The following is a 16,834-nucleotide window of genomic DNA, read 5'->3' as shown; positions in this document are numbered from 1 at the left end:
GACATAGATGAGTATTCTGAATATGTGTAAAATTACTGTGTTAACATTTATGTACACATTCATGACAAATATTGTACTCTCAAAAATGCATTGAAAGTAGCTATTTAAGTGATATTCTGTTATTATGTTTGTATTACATGTTAATTACACTTGTGACAATTCCTACATCATGTAAATTATTTACAGGAAGATAATAAAATTAAACAAAATGAAATTGAAAATGGGTCTTGAGGCTAAAAATTTGTCTGGGCATGATCTGTTCAGTCTGAATCCTGCTGATATTCTGCTAATTTTGGCTGTGATTGCTTTTGTGGTCTATTCATGAGACAAGTTTATAGGATTTGTAGATGATCCATTAGAGGACGATCCCTCTGTAGTTGTTTACATCTGATTTGTTGCCTTTTTTATGTAGTGGTTGGTGTGACAAATGTTTTGGATTATTTGTATAATTTCTTTGTGTGAGTTTTGGCCTTTTTTCAAGAGTTCAGTTGCTTTGTTGTTTTTAAGTCTGTTGATGTGTGAACAAACTTCTTCTTGTGTTGGTGGTGATGAAATTCCTTTCTGGTCTTGGGATGCATTTCTGGAAATCTCTTTGGAGTTCCAGACAGTTTAAAAGCTGTGAAAACTTGTTTAGTTCTTGACAGTTTTCTTTATGTGTCAAAGTTAATTTACCATCTTGTTTTTAAAAGCAGAGGTTCTGTGGTGAGTACCCTTTGATTTGGTTCACAAAGCTCTCATAGAAACTGTGTATGTTGTAGTTTCTAAATTTGTCTTCAACTGACTCCAGTTGGTCACTTGAATATTTTTTCTTAGTCCGTGTTCAGGAAGCCTCATTATGTGGCCATAGAATTTGAGGCATCTTTTCCTCATGTCTGTCTCTGTGTTAGAATATTCTTCAATTTTGGACATTTTCTGTAATCTACATCCATTCTCAGTCCATCTTGGTCCCAAAATTTTCCTAATTATTTTTCTTTCTTATTTCTTTAGATTTTCTATATCCATTTTCCTTCTTAGTGTCAAGGTTTTGCTGGCATATAACATTGATGGTTTAGTTACTGTTTTGTAATGTCAAATTTTGGCATTTAAAGATAAGCATTTTTTTTATTATATGGGTTTTGATATAATCCTAAACCTTTAGAAGCTTTTTGTATTCTTTCTTGTTGTGCATCTTTTCAGAGATAATTTCTCCTAGATGTTTAAAGTCTGATACTCTGTTAATTTCTCCTTATTTGTTTTGTAATTTGAAAATTTCTAAATATGTTGTTGTAAACACGGTCTTTTCAAATGATATCTGCAAACTGACTTTCTCTGCACATTCTTTTAGAGTTTCAGTCTGTTTTATAGCCATCTCACAAGAATCTGCCATTATTATTCATTCCTAATGAAATTGGTTTCCAGCAATTTTCTTCTTCAAGGTTTTTTTCCCATTCTACCATGACTCTACCTAGAACCTTGTCTAACCCCACTTTTTATCTCGAATTATTTTGAAAGTTTTCCTATAAATTTCACTTTGGAAGCTGTATTTGTTCATGTCTGCTGAATGATTTTCTGTATTTTCAAATCCAATCCTTTTTCTTCAAGAAGCCTAAATAGTTTGGTTTTGTAGCTTGAATCATAGGCCTTTTTGAAGTTGATGACATATACTGTAGGCTTTCCTTGCATCTTTCTTATTCTTGTGATCAATTTTATGTTCAAAATTTGCTCTGGGTATAGTCTGTTTGGCCTGAAACCAGCTTGGAAATCTGAGATTTTTGGTTCTAGCAATTGCTGTGCTCTTTCAAGAACACAAGCTGATAATATCTTATATATGACAAGGAGTAGAGAAAACCCTCTGTAATATTCACACCATGTTTGTCCCCTTTTTTATGTAATGGGTGCATTAAGGCACACTTCCATTCTTCTGTGATTTCTTTGGTGACCCACATATTTTGAATAGTTCTTACTAGCTCCTTTCTTGAATTAGGCCCTAGACTTTTGAGAAATTCAGCTACAATTTCATCCTCCTCAGAGGATTTGTTATTTTTGAGCTTCTTTATGGCTTTGATAATTTTGTCTTCTGTTGGTGGTGTAGAATCTTTTTGTCGTGGAGCTTTGATGTTGGATATTGGGAGGTTTTCTGTTAGTTCTAGACAGTTTAGTAGTTTTTCAAAATATTCGGCTAGTACTTCACAATTTTCTTCATCGATTAGTGCTGAATTCACATCTGGTTTTAGGAAGCAAACATTTTGAGAGTTATTCCTTTTAATTTGGTTTGCAGAGGTCTTGTAGAATCCATGTGTATTATAATTTTTAAAATCTGTTTCTATTGATCCTTATTGCTAGATTACATACTTTCTCTTCTCTTGTCTAATAATTTTATTCGAAACCTTTGATGTTTCGAGAAAGTTTTGGTTTTCTCCTCATTCATATTCAAGCTGTATTTTGCATAGTTCAGACGTCTTTTCACATTCTACATTCCACCACAGATCTTTAGGTTTCTTCTGTAATGGTATTTGTTCCTTGGTTATTTCTGTGATTTTTGTCTTAAATTTTTCCCAGTTGTTTGCAGGAGAAGTTTCCCATTTTTCTATTGTTTCTGATTCTGTTAGTTTTTGTAGATTAAATTCTGGAACTACTGGTGATGTTCATGATTTTTTTGTCTTAGGATGAATTGTGCTCAAACCCTCATGAGGTAGTGATCAGAGTCAGTATTTGTGTGTTTCTTAACTTGGATATCTCTGATCTCTTTTTGGAAGTCATAAGAGATGGCTAAATGGTCTGTCTGAAATTCTCCAGAGTTAGCTTATAGGAGATCTACACGTTTTCTGTTTACTAGGTTTCCTGTTGAAGGAAGTTGAGCTCTTTTTCATGTTGAACTGTAGGCAGAGTTGGATTAGTCTCATACTATTTCTGTTGGTCATTCTGTGTGCTGGGCATAGATGAACTGTCTTCCTAAGCTTGTTTAATTGCCAATCTATGTGTTGAAATCTCCAAGAAGTATTTTGATGAAATTTCTTGGTATTTTACAGATTTCAAGTTCTAATCGTTCCCAGAATTTATCAACATCTTCTTGGTTCTTCCTATTTTCAATGTTGTAAGGTGCATGAACATTAATTAGAGTGTGGTTTTTATTCTTATTTTTAGACCTAAGAAACATTAGTTGTTAATGTTACCTACAGAATTTATAGATTGAACAGTGGGTTTTTTGACAATAAAGGCCACGTACACGTACAGCATGAAAGCGTACAGGCTTATCTCATCTGTTGACTGACAGATTCCATATTCCTATATTTCCAGAAGGCTTTTGATACCATTCCTCACAAGTGACTATTATTCAAATTGCATGCATACGGAGTATCATCTCAGTTGTGTGATTGGATTCATGATTTTCTCTCAGAGAGGTCACATTTCATAGTGCTAGATGGTAAACCATCGAGTAGAACAGAAGAGATATCTGGTGTTCTGCAAGGTAGTGTCATAGGCCCTCTGCTGTTTCTGATTTATATAAATCATCTAGGTGATAATCCGAGCAGCCCCCTTAGATTGTTTATAGGTTATGCTGTAATTTACTGTCTAATAAAATTATCAGATGATCAATTCCAATTACAAAATGATCTAGAGAGAATTTCTGTATGGTGCAAAAAGTGGCAATTATCACTAAACAAAGAAATGTGCAATTTCATCCACATGGATACTAAAAGAAATCCGATAAATTTTGGGTATACAATAAATCGCACAAATCTAAGGGCTGTCAATTCGACTAAATACCTAGGTATTACAATTACGAGCAACTTGAATTGGAAAGACAACATAGATAATATTGTGGGGAAGGTGAAACAAAGACTGCACTTTGTTGGCAGAATGCTTAGAAGATGCAACAGGCTCACTAAAGAGACAGCCTACATTACACTTGTCCGTCCTCTGCTGGAATATTGCTACACGGTATGGGATCCTTACCAGGTGGGATTGACAGAGGACATTGAAAAAGTGCAAAGAAGGGCAGCTCGTTTTGTGTTATCGTGCAATAGGGGTGAGAGTGTCACTGATATGATACGCAAGTTGGGGTGACAGTCACTGAACCAAAGGCGGTTTTCTTTGCGGTGAGATCTATTTACGAAATTTCAATCATCCACTTACTCTTCCAAATGCGTAAATATTTTGTTGACACCCACCTACATAGGGAGAAATGATCATCATAATAAAGTAAGAGAAATCAGGGATCAAATGGAAAGATTTAGGTGTTCCTTTTTCCCACACACCATTCGAGAGTTGAATGGTAGAGAAGTAATAGGGGAAAATGGTTTGATGTACCCTCTGCCAGACACTTAAGAGTGAATTGCAGAGTAACCATGTAGATGTAGATGTAGACAGAGACAGCTGACAGTTGAAGAAGGTTGTAATGTTAATAGGCAGACATCTGTCCAGACCATCACAATGGAATTCCAAACTGCATCAGGATCTACTGCGAGTACTATGACAATTAGGCAGGAGGTCAGAAAACTTGGATTTCATGGTCAAGTGGGTGTTGAAGAGCAACTCAGGGATGGTGATTGCATCCTTCAATATGTTCAAGCACCTGTTCACAGCCTGTGGCAAGGGGTTACAAGATAGTGACATCTCTGTAATGGACTAGCCTGCACAGCGTCCTGACCTGAATTCTATAGAACACCTTGGAGATGTTTTGGAGCGCTGACTTCATGCCAGGTCTCACTGACCAACATGGATACTCCTCCTCAGTGCAGCACTCCATGAAGAATGGGTTGCCATTCCCCAAGAAACCTTCCAGCACCTGACTGAACGTATGCCTGCAAGAGTGGAAGCTGTCAAGGCTAAAGATGGGATGTGTAAGTCATTTTCAGCACGGTGTCTGCATACTTTTTATCATGTAGTGTACATACATACATACATTAATCCTTGTTCCATAGATCATGAATATGACATTTCATAATGATGTGGAACATGTCACTGATGTCATCTTTCCAACCCCTAAAGAGAGTGTGTCTCCTGTACTTTTAACAGCTCTCACTGGATTTGGCTCATCATTAGGGAGAGTGCATATTGACTGGCAAGAAAACATTGATTTAAATGGATCACAGTGTAGTCTGACTAGTGTGCTAGACCAGTTTCCTAGAAAGAAATGCTGCAGAGGTAAATTTTTCTCCTATAGTATATAGTTCAGCACTGTACCAGAAAAACAACTGATTGGGTGGTGTGTGGCAGTATTTAGTATCATGACCAATCCTGGGTTCCCTGAAAATCAAGCAGCCTCAATATAATACTCTACTTCAGGAACATGATGGAACCATTTAGATCTGAGCTATCCCCACACATTGCTTGAGGTGTCTTCTTGCAGAACACTGTTTCTCTGTAAACAGCAACAAATGCCCAAGTATTTATCTTTGAATCAGACATAGCACTACTTCTCCAGACTTCTTATTCTAAGCACACCTGTCATTTTGAAGGTCAGAAACTGACTATTGGTGTTCAACCAGTAGACAAAACAGCTGAGACTTTAATTTATTTTATCAAGGACTGATTTAAAGCCTTTTTGATTTGTTGCCACATCACACAAATAATCCAGCTGCCACGTATTGGGACCTGGAAAATACAGATTTAGAGCATGTCTTTTTTTCTTACATCATTCACTTTTTGTGTTATTGTGGCTTGTATATGACACTGTTGGATAGCTGAGGGTGTTAAGGTGGTGCTTCCAGGATTTGAGAAGGTTAGTCTCCCCCAGATTGAACCTGTCTCATGGATTAACAATGAGGACTGGTGGGGCAGCTAGCCTAGATGTGGTTTTTAGATGGTTTCCCCACACCTGACTAGATAACACCTATGTTGTTCCTCATGTGCATGCTAAGTAAACATTTGCCAAATGTTCTCACACTTGAACATGAGATCCACTTTGATGCAGACAGATAGGATGCACAAATACCATCCTTGGTGGTGTGATGGCATGAGGAGGTGCATCTGGCCAAACAGTAATACCACCCTATAGTGAAATAAGAAAAGAAAAACAAGAAGATTGTGGGTCATCTGTGAACTAAAATATCATTTATTTTTGAAAATTATTTCATTATGTGTAAATTTCACAAATAGATAGTTTACATTTTCAAATGACATATGTTATTTGTGACACAAATTTCCACTGAATCTTTAATTAAAACTAAAACAAAAACAAGAGCTGGGCAGTTTCACATATATTTGTTTTTCCACAGGAATCTTCTTTATCTTACCCTGCATTGATTGCTATGCTAGAGTGGACTTGAGAACTCGAACATATGATGTTCCTCCACAAGAGGTAAGAACATATCTTCAGATAATCATCAGAGCTTTATATGTACTGGATGTCCTAAATCATGAGGGTCTTATCTCTTCTTACCAAATTAAAATAAGGAAAACTAGTTATTTAATTGATGATACGATACAAATTTTTGGGTGAACATGATTTCATTTTATTATTGTCTGAGTAATGTTACTTTCCTTCCTAATTCCTTATTGATGATATTCTTTTCAAAAATCGATTATAAAATTAGAGCCACATAATTTGATAAAACCCTTGGAGCCATAAAAATAAGAACTAAGGTCAAAAATGTTGTACATAAATTCTAAGACCAAAACAAATAAGACACACCATGAAGGAAATTGGTAGATGTGATTTGTGATGTTCATGTACAAACAAGCAAATTACAATTTCATAAAAACTGAATGATTTATCAAGAAAAAGAGCTTCACAAATTGAGCAAGTCAATAATGTGTTGGTCCACCTCTGGCCCTAATGCAAATAGTTATTCCACTTGGCACTGTTTGTACAGCTGCTGGACCTCCTCCTGAGGGATATCATACCATTTCTGTCCATTTGGTGCATAGATCATCAAAATCCCAAACTAGTTGGAGAGTCTTGCCTATTATCTCCAAATGTTCAATCTGGAGAGATCTGGCATGTGACAGTCAGACTGGTATCCCACTGCTGTCTGTGGCATCTTCAGACACACCTTCAGTGGTCATCAGGGTCCAGTTTGAAGTGGTACTCATCACTAAAGACAGTCAATGAGATTCCAGGCTGAAGATGTTTCTGGAGGTGCCTCTCACAGCAGTGGGATACCAACCCGATTGTTGCCCACCATATAGTCTGACAGCCAGAAGTGATGGTCTGGGGAACTATTTCTTTTCTTTGGTCACCATTCATGTCATCCTTCTAGGACAGTTGTACATTGATGATATTCTATGCCTCATTCTGTTGCACTTCATGGCAAGCCATCCTGGTCTTACATTTCAGCAAGATAATGACTGGCTGCACACAACAAGAATTTCTACTGCTTGTCTTCATACTCGCCAAACTCTACCTTGGCCACCAAGGTTGCCAGAACTCTTCCCAACTGCAAACATTTGGGGTATTATGAGCAGCACCCTCTAACCAGTCTGGGATTTTGACAATTTAATGCACCAATTGAACAGAATTTGGCACAATATCTCTCAGGACATCCAGCAACTCTATCTGCCAATGCTAAGCCAAATAACATCTTACATAAGGACCATAGGTGGACCAACATCTTATTGACTTGCCAAATTTATGAAGCTCATTCTCTTGAATGAATCATCCAGTTTTTCTGAAATTGTAATCATTTGTTTGTCTGTACAAGTACATCACTTTGACCAATTCCTGTCTCAGTCAGATAATTCCTTTGTGGTGCATCATTTTTTCCCCTTCTTCTTCTTCTTCTTTTTCTTCTTTGAGCGTATTAGCTAATATCAAGTCAAAGCACAGTAGAAGGCAGGAACATAAAAGGAATTATAATGACAATTCCATTGAAATGCTGAATTCTAATCATCTGTAGGATTTCTATGAAGCTCTACAAAGTTTAGCTGTTAGAAGGTTCCCCAAATCATTTGATTCAAATATGGACAACGTGTTATATAACAACAAAATTATTAGTAAACACCATTTGTTTCACATTCCCTTCTTTTATTCATTTTACAGCAGTGTTCTGAAATATAAATTACATGAGTGAACAGAGTATCTTGCAAAATAAAATCACAATTAGAAAGTTTATTTTGTATCTTTAAATATGTCTCAGATTACATTTTCATGTATTCATTGCATTGTCCTTAATACCTACACAGTCAGCAGTTTCTCTTGCTTTTTATATTGTGTTAATGTTTTCCACCTTCATATTCAGTCTGCAAGGAGTAATACTCCCATGCCTCTGTTTGGCTCATTTGAACCCTTCACCATCTCATTCCACAGCTCCACTCTGCATGCAATACGAGGATCTCTTGAACAAAAAAATTTACAATTGGCTTCCCTTGTCTTACAAATAGGTTCTTACAAAGGACAGCGTGACAGTGTCAGTGGATGCTGTGGTGTATTATCGTGTCTCAAATGCAACTATTTCTGTTGCCAATGTGGAGAATGCTCATCATTCAACACGACTGCTGGCACAAACCACTTTGCGAAATACACTTGGCACACGGCCACTCCATGAAATTCTCAGTGACAGGGATACAATATCAAGTCAAATGCAAGTAAGTACAAGTAATATATTAATGTTTATAATTTTATAGTGGCTACATTAAGCTGCTTATGCAATTCTTATATTAGTATGTAGATAACTTTCCTTCCAATTTACCATAAACTTGTTGTAGTTTCTGTGTAGGTTGGTCTTCAGATCTGATTTGTAATACTGCGTAATTTAATACCTCAGGAAATATTGCACGATGTGTAGGCCTGTTTAAAAGTTGGCTGTCTTCTTACACACAGTGCCCTGTTCCAGCTGACGCTCGATGATGCTACTGAAGCCTGGGGAATCAAAGTTGAGAGAGTCGAGATGTAAGTCCAATTTTTCAAAAACTCTTTGTAATCTTCATGATTAGTGTTAGTTTGAGTAATTTTATTAAGGAGTTTTGACAGCTAACCACATTTGCAGTACAGTTCCAGATATAACTTCATTAAATCATCGCTGACAATAATCTCACTACAATACTTATGTTTACTAAAATAAGATGTTTGTTATTAAATGAAACAACAAGTTCACTGTTACCAGTCATTGTTTATTTACCTCCACGACATGTTTCAAAAGTTGAAACCTCCACCACCAGGATCACCAGGTGGATTTATATTTGTTAGCATGACATTCGTGTGGGTGTGCGTTTCGATTTTTCTAGTGGAGAATCAAAACACTATTTCAGAACGTGGTTTTGGGTTTATTTTAACAAAAAACTAAACATATATCTAACCATGTTCTGAAATAGTGTTTTGTTTCTCCACTAGACAGTGCCACAAGTTCTTCCAAAAACAAAAATTATAACACAACTAACACAAATGTCATACTAACAAATGTAAATCCACCTGATGATGGTGGTTTAAACCTTTGAAATGCATCAAAGAGATAAATAAAAAGTGACTGGTAACAGTAAACTTGTTGTTTTATTTAATGTCAATAACAGTCACGGTAAAGCCTAACCTAAAATGCTTACATTTAAAGATGATTGTTGTATTATCTGTATGGTTCACTTGTAAGGCTAATTTCAACAGCCCAAAAAATACTTCTAAAGCACTCTACATTTATGTTAACTTGGTGGTGGCATATAACCAATACTTATTTCTGGTACTATTTTGTATAGTAATCACAATTGTTCATTAAATTACTCTCTTCTCTTAACCACTGCATCACCACCACAAAAGCCTCAAAATCACTCGTAAATTTGTTTCCATTCAAGTATGTTGCAACTGTTACATCAGAGGGGTATTACTTGATGCAAGATTAGGAGTGCATTAAAAGACACATAAAAACTCCTCATCAAAAGGACTCCAACAGTTCCTGTCTTCCATACACTAAATGTAGTTCAGTGTGTGGATGAAAATTGTCATGCACAAACCAAGTTTTCTATTACAGTAATCAGCAATCTACTTGGAAAATAAAGTGTTATGTCATTAATGGAATCCTTCTGGCTTGGGTGGAGTCTTACCTTCGTAACAGAATGCAGACGTTCTCATTGACAGATTATGACATAGGCATGAAACTAACCTCAGAATGGCTGAATGTAGTGTGTGGGATCCCACAAGCAATAGTTTTGGGACTAATCTTGTTCTTAACCTACATAAATAATCTTCCAATGCATGGTTCCAAAACTGTAATGTTTTTTGATGACCCATGCCCATTATCAAGGGTTTGGAACAATAGGGCTGAACTGTAATGTTTTTTGATGACACATAGGTGTACAGGGACTTGATAGGCCTGTAAAGAAAATGACAGCCAAAAATTATGTAAAAAAGACCATAATTTCAGTTAAATATTTCTAACATTGTTTTTACTCTTTTCTGATACAAATCATAAGCCAAGCACTTTCGATGAATTACAGTCAATGAGCAAAGTACTGAGGAAAAAAGCCTTATATTATGCATACTTATTTGTTGTTCATGTGTGTCAAAGTATATAAATGTGTTGAAGTATATAAATAAACCATCAAAACTTTACTGATCTATAGGATTCAATTTGTATATGCTTCTTACACTGTTCTATCCAGCAAAAGAAGCAAACCAGTGGAAAAATGTCCCAGACAGAGAACAAGAAGGAGGTTGCTCTTGAAAAGACTGACAGAAAACTGAGGAACTATCTGCCTCAGTCCTTATTCCATGTTCCTCACCAAAAATTTTGGCATGTGAACATATCTGTGCTTTCTTTGTGCTGAAAGAGAGTAGCAGAGGGACAGTGATGGTGGAAGAAAGAGGAGACAGTGCCACTGGGACAGAAACCCGGAGGAGACAATGGTGGTGAGAGGGAGAAAGAGTGTTGTTGAAGGAGAAAGAGAGATGGGTGAAGACAGTATTAGAGGGCACCAAAGAGAGGGAAATATTAATGATTTTTCTTTTGCAGGGGTTCACAGTTATGTAGAATTTTTTTGAAACAAATTTCCATAATTTGACTGCTAACTGTTCATTTGTTTAACCCAATAATGATTTCAGCTTTATAGCCATTCTCACATCCATGTTGGAACTTTAAAATATGTCTGACCATCCTGTGACATTTCATCGTTGAAAGAACATCTTTCTGGTCTTATAGACTGTGCACAGTGTCAGGTACATTATGTGCACTCACACCCTGCAAAACTACAGCTCATCTTATGAAACCATAATTTTTTTGTGACAATGACAAATCCCAGATGGGTGAGACACATTTTAACATTTCATCATGAACTTGATAATGGTTATAAAGCCAAAATCGTGACTGTCTGAAAAAAGTGAACAATCAACAGTCAAATGTGAAAATTCTTTCTTAAAGAAAAAAAACGAGATATTGATGGTCAGTGAGAGACACTGGCAGAGAGAGAGAGAGAGAGAGAGAGAGAGAGGGAGAGAGAGAGAGAGAGAGAGAGAGAGAGGACCCCCCAGACCAGCAAACTATAACATGTAGGTACAGGAGGGATTGCATTTAGGATTGAAATTTTAAACCCATGGGTACAGGGTAAAAAATAACTTGGACACCCCAGAATTTTTGAGCTGCTGAGGTATTATAGATACAATGGCAGTGACAAAGAAAGACAAAAGGAGACAGTGTAAGAGTGAGAGGAGACAGTAGCACTGGAATATACTGTAACTCAATGAGAGAAAAATTAGACAGTGGGAGAAAGACATAGACAGTGACAGTGACAGAGAGGTAACAAGTGTAAAGGCTTCACTGCAAAGACAGACTGAGAAAAGATATTTAGAATATTCTGTGTTAAAAGAGTGTAAATATGTTTGAATGCCAAATTTTTGGTGAGTAAGGTGGAATGAAGATTGAGACAGCTTTTCTCTCAGATTTTTAAAGAGGAACCATGTTGTTGTTGTTGTTGTTGTTGTGGTCTTCAGTCCTGAGACTGGTTTGATGCAGCTCTCCATGCTACTCTGTCCTGTGCAAGCTTCTTCATCTCTCAGTACCTACTGCAGCCTACATCCTTCTGAATCTGCTTAATGTATTCATCTCTTGGTCTCCCTCTATGATTTTCACCCTCCATGATGCCCTCCAATACTAAATTGGTGAACCCTTGATGCCTCAAAACATGTCCTGCCAACCGATACCTTCTTCTAGTTAAGGTGAGCCACAAATTTCTCTTCTCCCCAATTCTATTCAATACCTCCTCATTAGTTACATGGTCCACCCATCTAATCTTCAGCATTCTTCTGTAGCACCATATTTCGAAAGCTTCTATTCTCTTCTTGTCTAAACTATTTATCGTCCATGTTTCACTTCCATACATGGCTACACTCCATACAAATACTTTCAGGAACGACTTCCTGACGTTTAAATCTATACTCAATGTTAACAAATTTTTCTTCTTCAGAAACGCTTTCCTTGCCATTGCCAGTCTACATTTTATATCATCTCTACTTTGACCATCATCAGTTATTTTGCTCCCCAAATAGCAAAACTCCTTTACTACTGTAAGTGTCTCATTTCGTAATCTAATCCCCTCAGCATCACCTGACTTAATTCAACTACATTCCATTATCCTTGTTTTGCTTTTGTTGTTCATCTTATATCCTCCTTTCAAGACACTGTCCATTCTATTCAACTGCTCTTCCAAGTTCTTCGCTGTCTCTGACAGAATTACAAAGTCATCGGCGAACCTCAAAGTTTTTATTTCTTCTCCATGGATTTTAATACCTACTCCAAACTTTCCTTTTGTTTCCTTTACTGCTTGCTCAATATACAGATTGAATAGCATCAGGGAGAGGCTACAACCCTGTCTCACTCCCTTCCCAACCACTGCTTCCCTTTCATGCCCCTCGACTCTTTTAACTGCCATCTGCTTTCTGTACAAATTGTAAATAGTCTTTCGCTCCCTGTATTTTACCCCTGCCAGCTTCAGAATTTGAAAGAGAGTATTCCAAAGTCTGAGGGAATTTCGCCTGTCTCATACATCTTGCTCACCAGATGGTAGAGTTTTGTCAGGACTGGCTCTCCCAAGGCTGTCAGTAGTTCTAATGAAATGTTGTCTACTCCTGAGGCCTTGTTTCGACTCAGGTCTTTCAGTGCTCTGTCAGACTCTTCACACAGTATCATATCTACCATTTCATCTTCATCTTCTTCCATTTCCATAATATTGTCCTCAGGTACATCGCCCTTGTATAGACCCTCTATATACTGCTTCAACCTTCCTGCTTTCCCTTCTTTGCTTAGAACTGGGTTTCCATCACAGGTCTTGATATTCATGCAAGTGGTTCTCCTTTCTCCAAATGTCTCTTTAATTTCCCTGTAGGCAGTATCTATCTTACCCCTAGTGAGATAAGCCTCTACATCCTTACATTTGTCCTCTAGCCATCCCTGCTTAGCCATTTTGCACTTCCTGTCGATCTCATTTTTGAGACTTTTGTATTCCTTTTTGCCTCCTTCATTTACTGCATTTTTGTATTTTCTGCTTTCATCAATTAAATTCATTATCTCTTCTGTTACCCAAGGATTTCTACTAGCCCTCATCTTTTTACCTGCTCCAAGAGGAACCATATTTGCCTTTTATATACTCCAGCAGGAGTATACTATGGTTTATACTATGGTACTATGCATTGCACAAGATATTGAGTGAATTAATAGCTGTTCATTGTGCAGTTGGTTGAATCAGAGAATATAGTAGTATACACATGTGTATCATCAAGCCACTGGGTTGCATGTTAGATGCATTGTTATCCTGTATTGCAGAACATGTCACCATTTGAGTTTCTGGGAATTTTGGGACCTTATCGTTATAAATAACAACCTGTTGATCCACTTGTTAAAACAATGAGCACATTTATTGTCACACTTCAGATATACGTCATTACACATCGAAAGTATCACATAGACAGAACATAATGGCCACCTTGGCCCCAAAGAGTTTTGCATGCCATAGATGTTATGGCACGTCAGTGTTGCCACAGAGCCCCCCCCCCTCCCCCCCGCAGTGCAGAGCACGAGGCTCTGACTGTTGTGGGGGGAGGGTGCAGGTGTCGTGCCATCTTCGTTCAGAGGGGGAACTGGGTGGGACGGGGTCGGGGTTCGAGCCTTTTTGGATGGAAAAATGCAATCACAGTGCCACACCGGTGGGAGTATGCAGTGATTGGTTCGTGAGGTGACAGAGCGGGTGGGGGGTATAGATGGAGACATGGGGTACAACATGTACAGTGTTCCTGTGGCATCAATGAAAGATTGAATGAGGGAAGGATCTAAGGAATTGGGAATCGGTGAGGAGTGGAGAACGGAAAGTTTGAAGGTGTCATCGTCGGCGGAGTGGGGGGGGGGGGGGAGTGTGGATGACTAAGAGAGAATCATTTGTTGTAGTTATACAGATGTCAGACAGTGAAAAGTGTGAGACGTTGATGGAGACGGTAGTGGGTTGTTGAATGTTGGGTGAGAAGTGTGTGACGGGCGTAGCAGGAGAGGGTGGGGTGAAGGGTGTGGACCCTGGACTCTGCCCAGTGAGGGTTCCTGGCATTAGGGGAGGGGGGGGGCGTGGCCGGTGTGTCATCCCTTGAGGAGGCGGCAGTGTGGAGGTTGTCATCCGTCGTGGTCGGTGGTGTTGGGTCGCAGGAGGTGCTGTCATCTGCAGTGACCCATGCCAGCTTGAGTTGAGACACTGACACTTGTAAAGTCTCCGCTCTGCAAACGTTAACTCTTTAAAGCCTGTACTATGATAAGTTGATGGGCTTCACCTTATAAGAAAGGATTTTAGTAAATATGTTGACCGCGTGTACCTGAATGGAGGCAAAATCAGACTTACGCCCACTCAGTAACAACCATGATATGTCAAGCAAGTCTAAAGTGCAACTACACATTAGGACGGGCAAGAAACATACACAGCAGATGCTACCAATTGTTAATAATATGGTCGCCAGCCTAATTAGGCATTAAGTGAGTTTTTTCCTTGTACAAGTGGATGTACGTACAAGCATAACAACATGTAGTAATACTGCATTATATGGTAAATTTTAGAACCAGAAAAATCTACTGAACTAATATTTTCCCTTTCTGTACTAATTTGGGCAAGCTATAAATACACAACCTTACACTATAATGATTACTACAAACTGCGTTTTGTCTACTGATCTGACTGAAATCGGGCATAGGTTACCCTAGAAATAGCACTTTTGAAACACACAATCAATGTCAATTTTAATAAGGGTAAAACACTGATAAATTTAGGTTTAATATTGACTTTAACTTTGCAGGTCAAATCAGTTCAGTACACTCCAGAATTTAAATGAATAGAAAAGAAAAGAGTGGAAAGGGGGGGGACCCTGAAACTGTTATGATCACTGTGTAGCAACTATTAACTATTGGAAACATTAATCACTCAAGATTTACAAAATATGAGTTACTACTCTTTTTGTCTTATTACTTCCTCATTTAACTACCATTATTTTTGTCTCAAATTAATTAAGCTTCATTACTAAACCAGTTCCAAATTTAACTTCCAACTTTGTCAGACCTTTGTTCTTTGCTTATATTTTCATTAACAATAAAGCTCCTTAAAATTCATTCTGGCATAAAAAGGTCTGCAGGAAATTCTTATTAACATAAACTTTAAATCTTCATTTCGGGGCACTCAGATTGCACGACATGTGGAAAGGACCCTGTCTAGGTTAGTTATAAGGATAATTAATTGATAGGACAATTCTGGTAAAAGTTAAGTTGTTATTGAACAGTCAGGAACAAAACTAACACTGGTCCACACGAATACATTTCTAAAGATTCAACCTGTTCGTGTCGATGCGGCAGTTGGCGGGCGGCGAGATGGCGAGGCGCACAGCACACATACAATCACAGCTATGGCTCTTGGTGTATCGGCACTTTGCTTCTTCTTAGCGTCGCAATCCTTTTCAATTCAGTGCCTATAGAAAATAGCCATTCTGTATAGTCATCGGAAACGGCACATCCGAGGCTCAATGAAACCACTATTTCCAGGATAGCCTCCTCGATCCGGAACATGTTCCTCAGACCGATGCCCAACTCCGACTGTATTGCTGAGCCCGTTATGCCGTGCCGCGCCCGTGTGCATTTTCCCGCGCTTGCCTGCCATCCACCCTTTACCGCTCCCCTACAGATAGGGTATTCACCAAAGGTTTTACATTCCACATATCCTAATACATTGCCTACGTATGGACCAGGTGCACAATTACAATTTTAAAGATGTTACAATAGATTCAACATGTGTTACACTTCAATTCTGTTATAGCATTTCTTGAAATTTGACATAAATATTAACATTCACATCGAAAGTTGCTTACATTTTCTTTAACATAATGACACGAAAAGAAAAAGAAATGAAATCAAAACATTGCTTACATTAATTCATCGAAAATCAGAAGAAAAATTATTATATGTACAGTTGTTGTTGTTACATACTGTCAAGGATTTTCCTTTTATACAGATGTCGAATGTATTCGACGAGCGCCTAAGTACCCTGTAAGGGCCTGTTTATGGGGGTTGCAGGGCAGCACGCACTGTGTCATCCCTTAGCATCACAGCTTCACACATGTCTAACCACTGGTGCATGAATGTTTTAGATGGAGTGTGTGCTTTCGCAGCGGGTGCTCTCTGTCGTATGTTCTCGATTAGCACGGGGTATTCGATGGTATCTTGGAGCGGTGAAGGCTCGAAATACTCACCTGGTAGGGTCAACATCTCGCCATAGAGCAGTTCGGCCACCGAGAACTGCAGGTCATCTTTATATAGAGAACGGAGGCCTAGCAGTACCCACGGGAGGGTGTGTAACTGCCGTTCCTCATGGCACATTAGAGCTGTCTTTAATGTGTGGTGCCATCGCTCAACTAAGACATTTGATTGGGGGTCATAAGCTGTCATGCGAATGCAGATGATGCCGAAGAGCTCACACA

At 38.2% G+C, this 16,834-nt stretch overlaps 1 protein-coding gene across 3 annotated transcripts in view; it reads left to right on the top strand.

Moving 5' to 3' along the window:
• The window catches only part of LOC124612456 (band 7 protein AGAP004871), a 570,585-nt gene that overhangs the window by 495,985 nt on the left and 57,766 nt on the right, over positions 1 to 16,834 (top strand). For all 3 annotated transcript variants that reach the window (XM_047140682.1, XM_047140681.1, XM_047140684.1), the window contains 3 exons: positions 6,201 to 6,283; positions 8,305 to 8,508; positions 8,757 to 8,812. In XM_047140682.1, coding sequence (XP_046996638.1) covers positions 6,201 to 6,283; positions 8,305 to 8,508; positions 8,757 to 8,812 — 343 coding nt within the window. The remainder of the gene's footprint in view (positions 1 to 6,200; positions 6,284 to 8,304; positions 8,509 to 8,756; positions 8,813 to 16,834) is intronic.

The sequence above is a fragment of the Schistocerca americana genome, chromosome 4 (genome assembly GCF_021461395.2).
Source record: "Schistocerca americana isolate TAMUIC-IGC-003095 chromosome 4, iqSchAmer2.1, whole genome shotgun sequence".
Taxonomy (NCBI): Eukaryota; Metazoa; Arthropoda; class Insecta; order Orthoptera; family Acrididae; genus Schistocerca; species Schistocerca americana.
Note: the sequence above shows the minus strand (reverse complement) of the source record. Positions and strands in the feature narration are given on the sequence as shown.